Below are 20,680 nucleotides of genomic sequence, written 5' to 3' on the forward strand. Positions count from 1 at the left end.
CTTTGAAATCTACCTCTTTGGCATATATAAGATATAAAGGTATACGTTGTTAATAAAATGATAAGCAGGAAATGATTTATAGTACAAAGATATTAGCTTCATTCCTTTAAAATGTGTTACCATTTTTCACCTGGCATACTTCAGAAGATACAATGAAGGAGACTTGTATCAGCAACAAATTTCTTTAGTGAAAGAATTTATTTGATTATTTATACAGATGTGGACTAAGCCAACAATCAAATAAAATGTAACTGCGTGCATATATATCTGAAAGTGAAAATAATTATTCAAAAACTTTAGATTCAAAACTCTTTATTTTCCTAAAATATCTAAGAAATCAAATTCTACTAAAGCTTTGGTTTTTTTGTTCCTTCTAAAATGTATACTTAATTATATATTAAGGACATGTATTTTATTGTTTCTACCTATAATAGTCACCAAATACCTAAGTGCTTACAACTATGTTAACAACTTTAAGAAAGATATAAAAATTATGGTCTGCATTCCTGAGGATATTTTTAAGAAGCAATCCACAAACACACAAAAGTCCAAAGAATAAGAACAGTATAAAGCAACTAGTAAAGTATTTTGTATAATTCACATCAAAACATACACAAATACACACATACTCACACCAAGTTAAGGAAGATAATGAAATTCCTTTAATAGGCATATTTCATATAAGCAAATTGTCACAAGTTTTACATTCTAAGGTCCACATGAAAAAAATCACAGCACACACAAACTAAATGCAAAATATATCAGACAAAAACATCCTAGGAATGTTCATGCTAAACTTTTGCAATGTTTCCAAATCTCTTTTAAGGTTTGGAGAACATTTGGTACAATTCTTTATTGATGTGATTATTGATTATTATTACTTCTCACCCCAAAAATATAATTTCCTACGAATTCTGTAATGCTTTAAATTAATAGTGTTTGGCTTATATTATCAAGAAACATTTCCCCCACCACTGTAAAATGAAATTAAGCATATACTGGTTAAATAAGTCTCAAGGAGAAGAGTGGATTTTGTTGGCTTTAAAAACAATGATATGTACTTATACATTCTTAACCTTTTTCTTGGGTGCAATTTGGAAGTAACCTGTCCTTTAATTGCCTACATGGACATTGTGGTTACAATCCAAGTGAATAGCATCACATCAAAATTACCTAATACACATGTTACCACAGTTGCCCCCAACTCAAACATCTCAGGAAAACACAGCCAATAAGTCCTTCACTGTGTATAAATTCAGCACTCCTGATAAATTATAATTCTTCATTTTTCTTCATTTTTGGGACTTTCCAGTTGGTCTTTGGTTGTTTCTTCATCTTTCTTTTTCACATCTAGAAAAAAAATAATTTTTCATTCATGTAGAGAGTACATAGAAATATATTTTACATTTACATTGGAATTTGAGAGTTGGCTTTTCCTTTATCCACTCAAAATTATTTTCATCTTGATTAGGAAATATTTTTCCTTCAACCCAATTATGAATCTGTACAAAGAAGAAAGGTCTGAGTAAGTTCGGGGATCTACTTTCTCCTAATCAACTGTCTCTCCAATTCTTCAGTTATTAAGATCCAGGCAGTCTTCTGATGTGTCATTACAATCTCCATGTACAGATTAGCAAACTAAAACACCAACAGGTACAAACAGATTAAATGACTTGCTCAAAATTACAGAGATAGTAAGTGACAGAGTTGCAAGGTTCACATGGGTCAGGACCAACTGGCTCCATGGACCACACCTTTGGCCATCTACCTATGCTGGATGGCTCTCACTCTAGAGTCTTCATACTTCTTATTCCCTTACTTTCCAGTTCACAGGAAAACAAAAGCAAAGCTATCAAATAGGAGCTCCCTCAACTTGCTGCCATTAAAGTTCTAAAGCCACCTGTGATTGGGACACATTCTTTCCCTCTCTCTTCTATTACAATGGTACATGTGCTTTTTTTGAACTTGCTACATAATTTAGTGCAAAATGAAAGTGCAACAACCCTGTTTATAGATTATGAAAAATTTCAAGACAGCAGAGTAGAGTGTTAAACTCTTATGAGTCTGGGGTCCTGTGTAACTGCCCTGCAGTACCTCTTTGAAGCTAATCCTGGTGCTTCTCCTACTGCCAAGGTTTAGTGCCTCCATGGTTCCTAACCCTGTCTATTTCTGTCTCATCAGGAAGCTGACTCTAATGATCATCCCTCCTCTTCCATTTCATCTGATTTTGTCTTTCTCTGGCTCCTTCACTTCCTCACGTCACTACCATTTTTCTAATTAACACAGACCCCTTATCAATTGTAATTTTTACATATACTGTTTTCTCTTGCATCTTTTGCAATGCACTGCTTTTGTTGTCTTCATTTAATTAAGTCCCAACTGCTCTCCCCCAAATTAATTCTAAGTAGTCATCAATGTCATCTTTGAAGATAAGTCTAATGAGATCTATTCAGGTCTTCAACTTTCAATCAATGAATATTTTACTAAGCACATACTATGTATGAAGCAGTACTCAGGGAACTTCTGGTGAGGGATATGGATAATAAACAACATAAATAAAATATATATTTGTGAGAAGTGCAAAGTACTAATGAAGTTATGAAGCTGAAGTAGAAAATAGGAATTGTCAACAAGTCTTGGGGCCAGGAGGCTGCAATTTTACATAAATTGTCTGGAAATATGTCACCTAGAAGAGGTCATTTTATGGCTATCAAAGAGAAGAGCATTCCAAGCAGGGAGAATAGCAAGCCCAAAGGTAGGAATGTACAAGTGGGATGGTATGGGGGTGGGGAAAGCAGAAGATAGAGTCCAAGGTATACCAAGAAACTATATTGTATAGATGAAAATGGAAGATTTACTGAACCAATTTTGAAAGTAGAGTTGACATATTTGCTGAAGGAGGATTGGATGAAGAACATGAGAGAAAGGGGTGAGACAGACAAGGATGATTCTTATATTTTTGACTTTAACAACTACAATTTCAAAATTGCCCCTCACTGAGATGGGGAAGATGCAAGAAGAGTACATTTTGGAAAGGATATATGGAACTTGCTTTTATTCACATTATATTTGAGATTCCTATTATATATCCAGGCATTGATGACAACTAGACAGATTGGTAGAGGAGGGTGAAATACAAGGAAGCTCCAGGTTGGGGATCCAAATCTGAGTTATCAAAAGGGTGACCATAATCCCAAGGATATTGGATGATATTAGAAGTGAGGGAGCCCTGATAGAGAACATGTTCAACAACTGAGTTCTGGTACCTTCAAATCCACTGGGTGAAAGGGGAAAGGAAGACAGACAAGCTCAGAAAACTAATGCAGATACTTTAAAGTGACAGAGGCCAATAGGAGAAGGGAACCAGGAACTAGAGAAAAGATTAGTTCGAGAAGAATTAATTTAGAAGGTAACACACATGCACAGGAAAGCAATGCAAGTGAACTCCCTATATAGCTATCCTTATCTCAGCTAGCAAAAACCCTTGGTCCTTTCTATTATTGCTTATACTCTCTCTTCAACAAAATTAGAGATAAGAGCAAAACAGTTTCTGCCTGGTAGCAAGGGGGTGGGGGGGAGAGGGAGGGAGCAGGTGGGATAAAGGAGGGGATGGGGGAAGGAGGGAGAAATGACCCAAACATTGTATGTACATATGAATAAAAGAAAAAAAAAGACAAGCTCAGAGAGAAGCAGTCAGTGAAGAAGAAAGAAAACCATGAGAGCAGAGTTTCCTGAAAATCAAGGGAAGAAAACTATTTCATGGAAGAAGCAATGATCAATCATGACAAACCAGCAAAGAGATCATACAAATGAAGACTAAGAATGGGCCATTGATTGTAACAGAACTGATGTCATTTGTGATCTTAAAATAGCAGTGGGGTGGTGAGATGGGATGAAAATCTTCCCAGGGCTATAGAAAGAAAGAGAAAAGAAAATTCATAGGCACACACACAAAAATAAAACAGATAATCTTTCAAGGAATTTTGCTACAAAACAAAAACAGAGAAATGAAACAGTAGCTTCAAGAAGAATCAGGATCATGGAGGAGTATGAAGAAAGTCACACTTGCCTTCTGAGTAACATGGTGGTATTTCTAAAGTTTTTATGAAAGAGAGATAATAGACCTACCACAATATACCACCAGTACAATAATAATATAATAAAAAAGAAAATTCTAGAGAATATTAACTTATTCTCTAACTCAAATAAGTAAATTATTCTATAAGTGATATTCTTATTCGTAGAGAATATTAATTTCTTCTCTAAATTGTTCTAATGAGATGATGGTGCTACATGGCCCCTTAAGTAGTTCTCTTTCTAAGAAATTAACTAGAACTCATAATAATGGTTGGATGAAGACTAGCCAGATGCCATCTCTTGACAATCTTGTGTCCTGCTTAAATTTTATCAGCTAGAATATGAAATGTGGTTCCAAATAACTCTTGTAACAGTCTCATTTTTTTGGACTGAAATGTGAAAGTTAATGCTTAGAAATTCCACCACCTTATTGAAAAGTGAGTGAAGATAAATGGGGTAATAAACTACTCAAAAGGTTGCAATTGTTAACTGCATATTGTAATGCTAATGAAATGAAAACAACAAACAAAAAGTTGTTTTCTATATAAGATTATGCACTTCACAGATAGCTATTATTATAATTCTACTTTCTGTATTTGTTGAGCTATTTCAATATAATTGAATATCTTTTCAATATATTCTTCAAGATAATTTCTGAACATTCAACATCAAACATTTCAAATGCAAATAAGCTTTGTTGAACACTTATAATTATTAAGAACTTTTGGAGAAGTAAGAAAATGTAGGTTCCTAAATTATTTGGACTAATTTTATTCTTCAGGAGCCTAGCTTTGAAATTTTTTTTCTTTTATTTGTAGTTAGTTAGTAACCTATGTAGTTTTATTTAAAGGTTACTTTCAGAATTCAATGATGTATCTTTTAGGCCACATACTATTTTTTTTTTACATTTTTCTGTTCCCATCCTTGTGTTTTATTCTTCTGTTGCTTGTTTTATCCACTCCTTGTGAGATCAGGAGGTACTTTGCCTCAGAAAATTATAATCACGTAAAACACATCTTTCAAAGATAAGTGAAAAAGGGAAGGAGGTGCTGTATGTCCCATCCTTACAGTGATATAGGCACAAGAGCATGGTAAAATCTCTGAAACAAAGTCTCTCTGACATCTTTATTTAAATTTATTCTGAGAAGTGTAAAGAGACAATTATATTTAAACCAGCAATTCCAAACTTATTTGACCACAGCACACTCTTTGTATGTGACACATTAATATCAAGGAGAATTTTCACAAAACTTCATTGAGAAAAATCTGCCTAAAGCTGATTGCTTTGGAGACAGAGATCCTACCATCTCATTTTGTGAGCTTGGGAAAGTTACCTGCTTGGCACTCAGTTATGGTAGTGTTTATACATCAAAGGGTGGACTTTCTGAGGTTCCTTCTCCTCCTCACATTCTGTCTTCCCATATGTACTGAAAAGATATCTTAATCCTGTGCTTTGTCTCAGGAGTAATCATTTGCACTGCTGTCTATTATATAAAATATAGTTTGCAAATATATATTCAAGTATTCAAAAATGGACATCTCTAAAGTAGCATATGGAGGAAATTTAAATCCTTACTTTTCCAGCTCTGAAAACTGCCCCTCTTCTCTATAGGCTGTCTTTTCTCGGTAGAAGGCATCACCATCCACCTAATTGTTCTAGGAGTTATCCTTCAATCTCTTCATCTCCATCTCATCCAAATCATTAGCAAGTCCTACTGATTATGCCAATAAAACAAATCTCTAACTCACCCATCATTAGCCATTCTTACTACCTATTTGAAGCCATCATCTCTCAGTGGACTAATTCAACAGTTTCCTTGAGTAAAGGTTAACAAAACCCTTTCTCCTTCTATAAGAACAAGTTTGACTTGGGGTTAATTTTCTAGCTCTGTTACCCTGGAAACCATACTAAGATATTATCACCTGTGTGTAAGCTTATGGCAAATACCACCTAAACAGTAAAATGCATCTGTATTGAGGGAAGCTAGATAGGACCTATAAATACACTTTAAAAAAAAATCACAGCATTGGTCTTCCTGTAAGCAATGACTCTTGTAACGAACATGTCTCTTGCAGGAAGGGAGTCAGGGAGCAGTCCAAGGACTTGTTAGAATCTTAACTCATATGAGATATGGCACTTTTAGAACCTATTGGCCCCATTGACCTTGTCTCTGAAATTGAGTTTTTCTCCTTAGGAGAGGTAGACACACAGAGGCTAATCTCTAGGTCTGCCATATGAATTACTACAAAGGCTCCCAGATTAGAAGACTGTGATATTTTCCTACTTGTCTGCTGAGTTTCTTGATCTGGACACCTCTGAGTAGATAGGTCCCAAATGTGTTCTTGTAAGTCTGAATGTTTAGTTTGGCCTAAAAAGATTTTTTAATGAGGTCTGCACCTCCTAATCCAATGATTTCTCTTCTCATTAGTCTCTAATCCACTTTCCATATAACAGAGTGATCATTTTAAATATAAATGAAGAGTCACTCCCTTGCTAGAAATCCTCCCACTTGAAATGAAAGTTTATTTCTTCTCACAGCCTTCTAAAATCCCACAAAATCTAGCCCTTGCTTTTCTCTCTAAAGCTATCTTCTGGCCTAAAAAGTTTTTACTCACTGTTCCTTCTGCAGAAAGTGTTCTTACCTCCCATCTTCTTGGTGCTGGGTTATTCCATCATTCAACATAGAGTTGTGATTCAGATTTCACTGGTGGTTTCTCTAATTTTTCAACCTAAAGAAATCACCCAGTATCTCTCTACTGTAGCACTCTATTTTAATTCTCCAATAGAACATATCACTGTTCATTTATATATTTATTTGTTTGTAATCTAACTCTCCTGTTGGTAAATGAGACCCAGGACAGTAGGATTTTACATCTGTCCTATTCACTACAGTACTGCTAGCCTTTAAAATGCCTAGCATTTAGCAGGGACAAAGTTGAATGCTGGATCAAATGGTAATGGTGGAGATAATGACTTTTCTAGTTCCTAGGATGCCATCTCTTGCTAATATTTACAAGATATCATCATCATCCCCCCTATTAAGTTTCTCAGACTGTAAGGTATAGATTAAGGCAGATAATGAAGTAGGCAAATCTATGTTAATTTCATGTTTGATGAAAAACATGAGCTCCTTCTACCTAAGCATGTTGATCAAAAAAAAAAAAGAAGAAGAAGAAGAAGAAAAGAAGATAGGCCTGAGGAATTCTAAAGTCCTTGAATTTATATTTTTAAGTTGCTAAAATATTGAAACCATAATATCCAGGACAGACTTCAGATTTCCATTTTCATTAGCAATTGCAAACTATTCATTAACATTTGTGCTTGGCTAATGAGAAAGAATATAGGCCTTAAAAGTATTCACTGATAGCTTTGTTAATAAAGCATTTTCTGTGCCAGCTAGATATGTAAGTCTATGACCTTTTATTTAGTTTTTAGCATTTTGTGTTGCATGTTCACTTTTTAACATTTTCAGTTTTCTAGCTGATATCTTTGACTTTATTTGAAGAAAATTATAAAAATAACAATATTCTTGCAGATACTAGACTCTCTAGTGACTGAAATAAAATTGAGATGACTACTAACTTTCCCACCACCTATTTTGTCCTCTTTTGCTTATCTAAGTAATGTCAGTAAGCATTAAAGTTTTGTGTGTGGGTTTAAGTTATCTAAACTTTCATTAGATATTTTATACTAACAAGTAATTATCTTCTCTGCTCCCCTAGTTTAGGATGGACCTTCACTAGCAACATCATGCTCTGATGCTCTGATGGTTGTATTATTTTCTCAAACTTAAAAGTCAAACATTACGCATGCTTGTGTCTTCCCTAGGCCTCTTCCATATTTCCTTTCTTTTTATAATATCTTTTTGTATGTGTGTACTTGTTTACTCTCATTTGTAGTATCCATATGAGAAGCATAATGGCCTTTAGAAAAAAAAAATAAGGTAACCATGGACACCAGGCTCCAACCATGGTCTTGACCTAACAAGGATATAAATATTTCATAGATATCAAACCAGGAACATTTGAAACTTTACCAGGCAGCAAATAACCTCTTAAGCAGAGAACCAAGAGTCCGCTTCTCGTGCTCCCATGAATGGGGTAGATGTGCAGCAGCTTCTTATCTTCTCTTGGCTAACTGCCCCAGGAATAAATTTCTGCACACACCTTAGAGTGTGTGTTAGATGGGGAGGAAGTATTCTAATTATGCCTTGACACTGAGATTACCTTTAATTTCCATGAGTGTTTCTAAGTGGAGAGACACTTTTAATACTTCATTTGAAGTTTTCTTACATTTATTATCATACTAAACTCAAGAAGTTACATGAAGTATATGCAAGTAATGAAAGGAAAGACCCAAAATTTTTTTCTCTGGTTTTACAACTTTCTCTTTTTTCTTTTTTGTTTTTTGGTGGTACTGGAGGTTTGAACTTGGGACTTTGTACAAGCAAAGTAGGTGCTCTACTACTTGAGCCACACCTCCAGTCCATTTTGCTCTGGTAATTTTAGAGATGGGGGGGGTCTCATGAACTACTTGCCTGGGCTAGCCTCAAACCTCAATTCTCCCAATCTCCAATACCCAAGTAGCTAGGATTACAGGCGTGAGCCATCAGAACCTGGCTCTTTTTCTTAATTCAACTTTTGCCACTGGTTGAAGAATGATCATATTTTAGCCAAAGATTCACTTAAAGAATCTCATCCATAATTAATAGTAAACTTCTTCCTCAATAGAAGTAGGAGGGCTTGTGGAAACAGAGATTTCCAAAGTGATTGGTCAGTGGATGTCACAGGAAAGTTATTTCATTTCTGAGTACTTTTTCAATAAATCTTGTAAGTTCATTGAGGGAAGAATCATTTTTTTCTCACCATTGTGTTTCCATTAGCCCTGTCCATAACTACACACATGCAATAAAGAAATAGAATATCAGTTTCCACATACCTAATGAGGCAAAAAGATGAAAACGCTTGGTTTCAGAAAGGCTGAAAAGTCTTAGGCTTAAATAAAACCTGAGAGGTCTTAGTCAACAAGAAAAAAAGAGCACTTATAACCAGTTAATCAAGCAAAAGAGGTTGGTTAAGAAGAGAGAAGCACTGCTTATTTCAAGATTAGAAGTATTACCTTCCTTCACAGAGAGTGCCTCCAGTTTGAGTGGCAAATCAGAGGTTCCACCTGTAACAGATGAACTCTGAATGTCAGGTAAGGCGTTCCGGCGGCCTGTCCTGGCTGAAGATGCGAAGTTGTTGATCACAGATTCCACATCAGTCATGTCTGATGAGTCTGTCCTCATATCAACGTCTACGAATAGAATGTGCACATGAAGATGATAAGCCTAGTCAGTGGCTGAAAGGTGGCTCTGGATCAAAAACACAACAGGCTTGAAGGTTGGATCATTGATCACACCTTCAGAGTGTCTGTACTGGAGCTCCCATGTGCACATATGCTGATCAGAGCAGGAAGTCCTCAGTGTGAGGCATATTGCTATAAATAACCCCTGAGCCGAAAAGAGCCTCAGTGCTTGAGGGTACAGCCATCCCTTGCCTTTTGTTCTGCTTTTCTATGGATGGATCAGCCAAAGCAGGGTTTGGAAAGAAATGAAAACAGATTTGTTTGGCTACTCCCAGAGAGACTCTACCAGTGTTTGTTTGTGATACGTGTTTAGGCTGAAACCCAATCACTGTAATTGTGGGGACTAAACAAAACACTGTCTTTTTCTACTCTTTAGAAATAAGATATTCAACTTTATCTCAGAGGCTTTTTTTCCCCTTTGAGAGCTGTGCATTTCAACCTGTTCTGGTCTCAGACCTAGTTTTCAATAAACTCATGTTTATATGGAGAAGAGATATGACTCATTTTACTTTTTCTTGCCTTCAAGTGGATATGGAAATGTTAGTGTTTTCCTCAGCATCTGTTATCTTCCTAACAATTGTCTCTAGGAATTTTCAAAACATCATTCACTGTCCAGGAAGGGAGGAAGCAGTTATTGCTTATTCTGAACTGATCCTCTTTGATGTGATGTTTTCTCATAAAGTTTTCCTAATATGATAATACTGGAAAGTATCTCAAAAGCTGCACCAACAATAAGAAGCATTTATTGAGAAGCTATTATGTGTTAAGTTCTCAGCTAGGCATTGAGAGTAGAGGTATGATATACTCTCCATCTTTAGGGTTTTTATGTTCTCCAAGTAGGAACAGAAGGTATGCATGCTAGGATAGATTATATCAGAATATAACATGTGCCCAGTATCAACCAAAGCATGGAGATAATGACGTGTGGCACTTAGGAAATGTGTAAACCCTCCCCTGCAAAAAACAAGCTAATTTTTTCATAGAAGTTGGAAGGGAGCGCTTCTTAAACAGTTAACTTCAATTCAGAAAATGCTAAGAACAGAGTGAAATGGTCACAAAACATGATGCATTTGGTATTAGAAATGCAACTGCTTTGGTTCAGAGCACCCACAACATGTATGTTGAGTTTAGTATGGTCCTCTGGCATCTACAGTAGTCTGAAAATGCCTAAGAAAAAGTTGCTACTGTAGATATTCTCATCTTTCCCAAGGATGGTGTGAGGTTTTCAGACACAATTTTGGAATCCATTAGACTTTGAACTGTTTGATATTTTTTGCCAACTGTCTGCCATTGACAGACAGCTTGGAATAGTGTAGGAGCACTTGACTATTATTTAAAAAGAATTTATTCCATCACAGGCTTGCAAAGTAATAGTAGTAATCCATTTAATTTATCTGAGTCACAGTTTCTCCCCTGTATAACAAATTAGCCTGTCTGATTTACAGAATTCTTCTGAAAAAATAATATGATAAAAGATATACAAACTAATTATAACTACAAAAAGCTTAATATATTAGCTAATTTGCATCACTGTTCATATCTTACTACATTTTTCTTATCTTATCACCTTCCTTTATATCCTCTTTAATCTTAACAAGAAACATGGAGACCTCTTGAGTTTTCTGATAGGGAAAACAGCATTTCTTCAATACTGAATGAACACTTCTATATCTATTATCTCACACTTCCCAATAATTCCATGAAATAATGATATGTGACTCAGATAGGTTAAGTGGGCTCAGAGGGGTTACGTGACTCAGACAGAGTTGCACAGATACTATTCTACTGCTTACAGATACAAATCCAGTTTCAATTCATCCTGAAAGCAAGGTGACATGGATTATCAAGAAATGATCTTTCCGAATCCCTGTGATATTTAGTTAGCCATACATACAGCTACATCCTTCAAGTAGATCTGTGAAGTAGGGATAATTATGTGTATATACATGTATATGTGTGGAGACACTTATTTCCTGCCTTTCATGGGCATTCTTCTCTATTTTGAATGTTTGGTCACCTTGTAAGCCCCTGAATGCATAATACATAATGTCTTTTAAGATCTCTATAGCTCATAAGAGGTGCCTGGCAGCAGTTTGGACAGTGACTCCACATTCAGGACTCTACTCTCTTCTCAATTAACACTACATTGAAAGTGAGAGCCATGATTAAGTGTTTGTCTCCAAGTGCAACAGCAAACAACTATGTCAGAGATAGGGGAGGAGCTATCTGACCACTTTCCTAAAAACCAAAAACCTTAAGACTGGAAATAACAGAAAATTATTAAGATACACCATTTTGAATAAAAAGGTAAATTTCTTCAGCAAAATTGAACCAGTTAAAAGAATATTTATATCTTATATTGAAAGAGAATTTCTAATTTACTTTGATTGGTTTGTTTGCGGTACTGGGGTGTGAAGTCAGGGTTTTATTTAAAATAAATTTTTATTAGGAAATACTCATTTTATGGGAGAGGATTCATAGTGACAATTCCAATTAGATTTATATTGTACATTATTTACATTGCCCCCATCATTTCTCCCCCTGAGCCTCCACTCTACCCCACTTAAAGCAATTGCAAGAGGTTTCTTAGTTCAGTTTCACATAGGTATATAAACTCCATCTACCATATACCATCACCTTAATCTTCTTCCTTCACCTCCCCCCTCCCACTCGTACACCCCCACACACATACAATGTACCTATTTTACAGCTAAGCCAGGTTCTTGCTCTTACTAGGCAGGCACTCTACTACTTGATCCATGCTACTAGTCCTGTAGCTATGAACATGGAAGAAGAAATTCTTGACCACAAATTGGTTTCAAAATTGCTTTGCTACTGGCTGGTTGCTATTTTGGAAGTTTTTGCTTTGGTCTTTACACTATAATTTCATGCACATTCTTTCTAAATTCCTTTTATGGATTGAGGCTAGAACATAAAATCATTACAAACTATCTAAAAGTTTATCAGTAGATTCACTAATTAGCATCTTAAGGTTGAATTTTGTAATAAGGATTAAAGTGTTCACCTGGAAAATTTTTGAGTGAACAGATACTCCAGCACAGAAAGACTAAAAATAGTATTTTGACAATTTAAACGAACAATAGCATATCTTTAAGTTAAAGTCCTTCCCTCCACCAAATAGCCATCTTACTTGTCTGTTACACATTTTCTATACATTGTGTATGGTTTGATTTTTTTAAAGGGATGATATATAGAGACAATCACTCTCTTCAAATGCTTTGTGACATTTAAAAATATAATCTATAGAAAGATGAGCAAACACTACTAAGAAAAATGAGAGATTGATTAACTTCCAGGCTCTTTTATTTTTCTAGTCCTACAAAGATAATTTTGTGCATGTTTGCTCAGCAAGGCAGCTGACTCACTAGCAACTCTTCCTCTTGCTTCTTTACAGAATCAGCAGAGGAGTCTGAATGAGTTCTGCTTTGTCAACTGTGGCTTGTTTACAGGAGCTGAAGCCATTTGGACATTTTGAGATTTCACAGAAGTCCTTGCATCCCCTCACTAAAGTGATGTCATTTGAATTACCTATGACAAGTCTCCACTAAAAATACTGGGTTTTTAAGATGCCTTTGAAAAAGATGACTCCACAGTCATATACACTTACAGCAACCTCTTTGTGGTCTCTGAAATATGAAAATACAACACAAACACAATTGAAGAGGTCATGATGTTCAGGCTAAATGGAGAATTGTATATATACAATATGCACACACACACATGTAATCAGCAGTCGGAGCTCTTGGGCTTAAGAGATTGCTAAGAAAATAGTACATTAGTGTGTTGAGAGCATAATTATAAACAAATAGAAGCTTTTACAACTTCTTTCCCTCCCAACTGAGACAATACAATCTCTTAGCTCCTATATACTCTTTCCTCAAATTTCTTTACTTGAAGCCAAAACTACAAGGAGTTGGATACCTTCTTTTTTAGATCATCTCCAGATCCATATCACTCACTCCATCTCTCACAGTGAAACCACTACTTATTCTGTAAATAAGACTTCAAATACACCCCTTAGTTCTATAGAAGGTATGGCCCAAACTATCTGAAAAAAAAAATAGTAAAAAAAGAATAGTAAATGTTTATAGACAAGTCAGTGCTTTTCTTAGCCAAAGACAGAAAGAGACACAGAAGGACAGACACTACTCTCAGCTAATAACTATGGGTTAGGAACTGAGCTCAGTGGAAGGGTTTCATATCCTTACATGTGTGAGGCCCTGGGTACAATCCTCAGCACCCAAAAATAAAACAAAGAAAACCAAATGCTTTATCTATGGCTCTACAGCCCTCAATATCTTAATACTTTATGCTAGATTTAGTTCTCTGCTTGTAGATTCGAATGATTTTCTGTTTTAGAATAGACCTCTTCCAAACAAGGTGAAAGAACTAGAAACATTGCCTCTTTTCTGCTAGCAAAAATTATTTATCAATCTAATCAACACTAGGGAAACTGCTACTAAATTATAAATACAAGGCACTGTGGTTAGCCCACAGGCTACAAAGAGGAACCCCCAGTTTGGTGAGATGAGACAGTGTTTCTTCTTACTAGTTATATTGCTTGACCTCAAATTTTAGTCATTGAAAACAAAGTAAAATATCCACTCCTAAAATGTAATTTTTAGCACGTCTCCTCTTCACCTAAGTATCAAGGCCATTTTAGGCTAAACAGATATTATAAGAAATGTATACGTGTATGAAACTATTTTTAATTTAGAGATCTGCTTCTTTATAATTTCTCCACATGTGGCATTTCCATACTTCTGGAATAAGCCAAAGGAAATTCTGCCTTTGCTTTTGATACACATTTTCTTGATCTTAGGTTTGTGCTTGATAATAACATAGTCTCAGTATGCATTGAAGTTATCTTAACATTGATAATTTTTGACCCCTGAAGCATACATAATTCAATATGAAGTCAAATTGATTTTCCCATAATCTTCCAGATGAAGCAATACACAAATCTAAATACCTCCCAGCACAACTATACTTACTATATCAAGATAGGGCCACTTAAAAATAATGACATGGACTGATGTGGATAAGGATCAAAGTACTAACCTTAATATAGCATGTAGCCCACTTGAGTATGTGTGAGGTGGTGGGGAGGGGATCACATGAAACTGATCATTCTATTTTCTTAGCTTCCTCCTGTAAAGGCTTACCCAATATACACTCTTCATAAAGGACTATAGGGAGTTAATTTCTATATGGCTTTCTCCAAACCCTCCCAGCTTCCCAAAGAGTCTCTCCCATTATTGAAGGGTTTTTGCTTTGTTTACTCTGTGACTGGTATTGACTACTTGTGTAGTTCAGGCTGTCCTCAAACTCTTGATCCTCCTGCCTCAGCCTCCGAAGAGCTGTGATGATAGAAATGTGACACCACTCTGGGCTAGAATTTTAAATTTGAAAGGTTGGATTTCAAGTTCAACCTTCCAGACTCAGATAGTTCCTTAAATGACTCATCAACATCACACAGCCAGTTTGTTTGTTTGTTTGTTTGTTTAAAAACTCTTTCCCAAGTTGAGCTGGTACTTTTTCTGCCATTGTCATTATTCTCTCTTGCTCCATTTTGTAATAGAAGGAAATATCTACCTGTTACCCATCAGCTGGCTGGAGTCCTTTTGTTCAAATCTGAAAAGAATTGTGAGTGGGAGTAGCTCTTCTAGAGTTGGCAGTTGAAGGCCTTGAGTGTCCAAAGCCTAGGGACTGGACTGGCAGACCCAGAGGCTCTCAGCTGCAAGCCCTGAGAACTAGAGGCCTATTGCTCCAGAATTTAGAAGCCAGAAACTTAGATTAGAGACTTACTCTTCTGTGCTTTACCCACCAGCAGTCCTGGCACTTGGCAGCAGTGAGCAGCAGGCAGTGCCTGTTGGCGTTACAGCTCCTGGGTGGGTTCCAGGTATTGGGATTCTGACCTCCTGCAATGGCCAGTGTTCCACCTCTCAAGTCGAGGGTGTTGGGACCTTTGGCTCCTAAAGGCTGGCATCTGCCTAGAACTCTTCCAGTGACCAGAGCCTGCAGTTTCTTGTCTCTGCCCTTTCAGGGCCTTCTATCTTTCTTCGTGTTTGGCTCTCCTGCCTCTCACCTTCTCCACTCTCCCTCCATTGCTTGTCATCTCCACCACCTCTGCTACTTGCTACTGAAGACAGCAATTGCTGCTGCCTTTGCCAGTGCTGCCCTTCCACCGTCTCCTCTTCCTGTTACTTGTTTAGTCCGCTGTACTAATGATAAAGATCAAAAGTAGGCAAGGAAAGACTACACAAGAGAAGGCTCTAAGATGGCAACCCCAGGGGTAGGTAGCATAGGAGTGTGTCTCCTTGGTGACTCAACAGCCTGCTTATATAGCCAGAAGGGGAAGCATGGAAAAGGTGTTTGCACAAATCACAGCATAACCTTTTAGAAAATGAAGAATTGTGATCTGCACCAATCACAAGCCTTCTGCTGGGTCATTAAAGGGAGTGCACCCCTTCTGGCCTCAGTGAAAATGACATCAGGGCCTTCTAAAGTTCACTGAGGCTCTTTTTTTTCTTCTTTTATTCATATGTGCATACAATGTTTGGGTCATTTCTCTCCCCTTCCCCCCTGCCCCCTCCTTCTCTTCCCTCTACCCCCTCAATACCCGACAGAAACTATTTTGCCCTTATCTCTAATTTTGTTGAAGAGAGAATATAAGCAATAATAGGAAGGACCAAGGGTTTTTGCTAGTTGGGATAAGGATAGCTATACAGGGCATTGACTCACATTGATTTCCTGTGCATGTGTGTTACCTTCTAAGTTAATTCTTCTTGAACTAACCTTTTCTCTAGTTCCTGGTCCCCTTCTCCTATTGGCCTCTGTCACTTTAAAGTATCTGCATTAGTTTCTCTGCGTTGAGGGCAACAAAATTCTGTCTAGTTTTTTGGGTGTCTTACCTATTCACTGAGGCTTGTAATGCAATAAGACCAACACAAGCAGTCTAAAGTGGTCATGGCTGAAATAGTGCCTTCTGGAACCAGAGTTTTGCTTTAGGAACAAGCAGCTGTGATTGTCATGTAACTTCCTTAAGACATCTGAGGGGTGTTCAAAGCAGTTGAGATGCTATAAGTGCAGTCCAGCTGCCAAATAGGAACCACTAGATCAGCAGTCCTCCACTCAAGGCAAAGGGGCACAAGGGAAGGGTGCAAAAACAGTCAACTAGGGAGTCATATTTCCCCAGCTGTTTAGGGGGAAATAAACATTAAAAAGGATGTTTAAAATAAAGGCCTATCATTAACATTCACAGTGCTTTAATAGTGTTCTACTTTTTACAAACACTCTTGAAGAGAGTTGAGTCATTTTATCCAGCTCATACACAAGGATAAAATGAAATTCACTGCACACCAAAAAGTTTTCCTAAAAAGTAAAAATGTTTCCCTTCTAATACATTACCTTTTTTTTTCTCCAGTGCTGGAGACCAAACCCAGGGTCTTACACATTTAATATTTTATCTTTAGTGGGGCTTGTGTTTGTGCATTTGTGTGCCTCTGAGTGTATATTATATGTGATGGGTAGTATCCAGTGGTATTATCATTTCTCCTTTAGATAACTGTAATTCTAGATAGTTATAAACCAAAACAGAGCACCACCCTGTTCACATTTTGCATAGTTTTGGACTTGATGAGAGGACTTAGAATGAATTAGAAAAAACATTCTTGTTTTCTTTTCCCCACCTTACCTCAAATTCTGTCTTTACTCTCCCTCATCATTTATTTCATGTTATTATTTCTATTCAGTGACTTAAATATTATTGGCTTCTTTTTTTATTAAGTTACTAGAGTCTGCTGGAAGAAGTATTCAATTCACACAAAATTTATTTAAAAAAACTTCTGTGCAAAAGCACCACACGAGCCTCTGCGGAATGTGTCCCAATGAGTAAGGAATCCCCATGCTGTGGCTGATGACTTGTGAAGGCCACATGCAAGGCAGCTGCAGTGGAAAGAAGGAGCAGCCAATCCCACAGCAAGAAGTAGGGCTGGTCTCAGAGGCAACAGAACACTAGAGTGGCATCTCCGAGCATGGATAAGTTAGTTTCAGGGAGAAGCTTGCTTCACATTTTCCTTCTCTCATCCTTTTCACTATCCAACCGCTTCTGAACATGAAATATTCCTAGGCTTCAAAAAGTCCTAGTCAGAGAACTGAATTTGCACCTGTGGGAAAATAATATAGTTTTGCAGTTCTCGTGATACCATTGCACATTTCTCATAAGGATGAAACTTGTCTGTGTGAGAGTATTTGAATATAAGGCCTGAGAAGTTAGTTCACCTTCTAGTGAGATAGGTAGTTTTAAAATGTCAAATGATAGTAGAAAGGAGAGAAAAGCAAGCTAACTATAACTAACATGGTCACAATAAAAAATGACTTTGCTTTCCCTGACTATATGCAGACTAGAACATGGTTATATTAAATTCAATAAATTATGTTGAATTAATAGCTGGCAACTATCAAATATGAGCCATAAAATATAGTGAAGGCTCTTTTCATTATTAATACTTATAATAAGACTAAAAGTAGGATTGGCAAAGTGGTTCAAGTGGTAGAGTACCTGCCTAGCAAGTATGAGGCCCTCAGTTCAAACCCCAGTACTGCCAAAAAAAAGACTAAAAGTAACTAAAGAATAAAATAAACATGTTTAATTATTGAATATTAAAAATGGATTTTGTTAAGATAAGATTAAAAACTTTCAGGCAGGCTGTAGACTATTAGTACAAACAGTGCCTTGTAGTTGTCATTGCCACAGTCAGAACAGTAATTGATGCAAAAGTTCTGATAGTACCAACTTTTATGCCCATCCAGGGCATCTGATATTTACATTCTTATGACTCAGGCCTTCTTTGGGAAGGATTCATAAACATTAAACTGAAATTTACCAGCCTAAACTCAATAAAACACATGTATCAGCTTTCCATTGTACAGCTTTCTAGTTGGTCAGTTCTCATAATTTAACAAATTTCATTTTACCATTTTATTCTCAACCAGGGAAGAAATTAATCCCTTTATTGTCTAGACTAATTATCTTTGTCTAGGATTATAATTGAGGGAGATACATGTATGACAAAGAATTGTTTTGCAAATATAAAGCTAGCTTAAAGCAGTAGTTTAAACATTAACAGTTTAAGTTGTAGGCTTTTGTTTCAGAATATTTTTATAACTTATATATAATTATCTGCCTTTGAAAGGAAAAATGTGCTGTGAAACAAAATAATAGAATTTTGATAACACACCAAAGTGTATATATGTAAACAGTGTACCTTCCCCACCAAAGCAATTACTTTAAGAAGCTAATCATTCCACCTTTCTATGAGTTTATCAGTACATCTCATTTTATGACTACATATCATTAAATGATATTATATTATATTTAATATAGTTTTCAGTAGACTGTTTTTGTATTTTGTTTTGTGGTGCTGAGGACTGAACCCCCACTAAACTATCTCCAGCCCATAGTAAATTGTTTTTAGTCAAAAACTGTATGCTCCACTTCAGTGTCCATCCCTTTGTACTAAGAATGACTTAAAGTTCTTTTCAAAGTTTCCTGAAGTTGAAGTCTGCATTGCCTTCTAATAGACTTTTGACTACCAGCAAAACATTAAACTCCTCTTGATAATTAACTTTCTACATTTATCAAAAGTGGGATTAATGTTACTTATTTTACTACCTTAGAGCTAAAAAATTAATGGCTACAAATGTGCTTTGTTAATAACTACAAAAATGAAAATGGCCTAAATATCCATGATATTAATTTATAAGAACTTTAATAGAATATCATTTTAAGCATTAATTATCCTGCTAAACCATAGTGTTGATATGGCTTCAAAAGATAGCCTTAATGAGTGGCTCATAAAAACAAAAAGAGAGGAACTCTGAGACAGTTCCAGAAACTTAATGTTTTAAAAATTGCATTAAAAAATCATTTATAATTTGTCCTGTGCCCCAAACAAACTAACGACATACACCCTTACTTCAAACTTGACTATCTTTCTGATATATTTTGTACAAATTTTACATACTATTTGGTTGGAAGCTACATTATATGTATTTGATATCATTTTATTATCTCTTTTCTGTTGTGTTTTGTTTTTCCTTTATTGTTGTGTGGGATGAGGGTACAGTATGGCATTTACACAGGTTCTTACAATGTATCAAGTATATCATACTTGAATTTACCCCCTTCACCATTCTGCTTTATCCTCCATCCCCTGATTCCTGGAATAGTTTCAGCAGGTATCATTTTTGCACTTACATACATGTGTGCACACTTTTTGCATCATATTCACCCTCCTACTTCCTTTCCCCATCATTTCCCTTGTACCATGAGTGCCACCCTTCCCCTTGCAGGACCTGTTCCTACTTGCCTGTTCTCCGATTTTGTAGAAGAAAAAAAAAAGATAAAAAGAAAAAAAAAATGACATTTTTTTTTGTTTAAGATAAAGGTAGCTTAAAAATAAAATCATTTTTAGGACAGCATAGTGCTAAATTTAATGAAGGTTTTGAGAAAAGAAATTTTTCTTGGGAGTTAACATTTCACTGCACATATTAACTATGTAAAATAGTCAGCAAACAAAACACAATAGGGACATGGTTAAGGATGGGAAATCATTCATACCCTTGCTTTACTTAAATTGAATAAACAAACTTGGTACATAGGTAACGTACTTTTAATAATGTACACAATTTTTAAATTTCCACTAACTTAAAATTTTCACCAATTTAAAGAAAAAGTCTTTGGAATATCTCTTGGTCCCTCTTTGAATGAATATAATTTTCACCATTTTTTTTCTTTCTAAATAAGGGGGAAAATGAAGATTTTGAAGCACTGATTTGTTTTCTAAGTTCTCTTCAGTACTTCATTTTTCTTTCCAGGAGAAGAAATCATTTTAGTGTTTGATCAAGCAAAAAATTTAATTAAAATCACAGTAGAAAAATTTAAGTTGTTTTGAGGATTTGCTGGGTCCTAGAATTTAAAAAATTCCAATGGAAACAGCAAATAACTTCAGAAAGAAAAATCATCCCATCAAAGTATTTTTGTTCATCAAATTATGCTTATGTATAATAACCTAAAAATGAGCTACACAGAAGTAAAATTATATAAATGGATGCATTTCTCTTGTACAAAACCTCTTTTAAAAAAAGTCACTATATTTACTTATTATATACATAAAGTAGAAAAAATTAGGTTTCCTGAAAAGTGATATCTAAAATATATTCAAAAAATGT

General features: G+C 35.8%; 1 protein-coding gene across 9 annotated transcripts in view; it reads right to left on the reverse strand.

Moving 5' to 3' along the window:
* Positions 1–639: 639 nt before the first annotated feature.
* The window catches only part of Pkib (cAMP-dependent protein kinase inhibitor beta), a 118,657-nt gene continuing 98,616 nt past the window's right edge, over positions 640–20,680 (reverse strand). For all 9 annotated transcript variants that reach the window (XM_074075359.1, XM_074075356.1, XM_074075349.1 and 6 more), the window contains 2 exons: positions 9,197–9,373; positions 640–1,350 (listed from right to left, as the gene is read on the reverse strand). In XM_074075359.1, the coding sequence (XP_073931460.1) occupies positions 1,283–1,350; positions 9,197–9,365 (237 nt within the window). In that variant the 5' untranslated portion in view covers positions 9,366–9,373 and the 3' untranslated portion in view covers positions 640–1,282. The remainder of the gene's footprint in view (positions 1,351–9,196; positions 9,374–20,680) is intronic.

This window comes from Castor canadensis, chromosome 1, assembly GCF_047511655.1.
Source record: "Castor canadensis chromosome 1, mCasCan1.hap1v2, whole genome shotgun sequence".
NCBI lineage: Eukaryota > Metazoa > Chordata > Mammalia > Rodentia > Castoridae > Castor > Castor canadensis.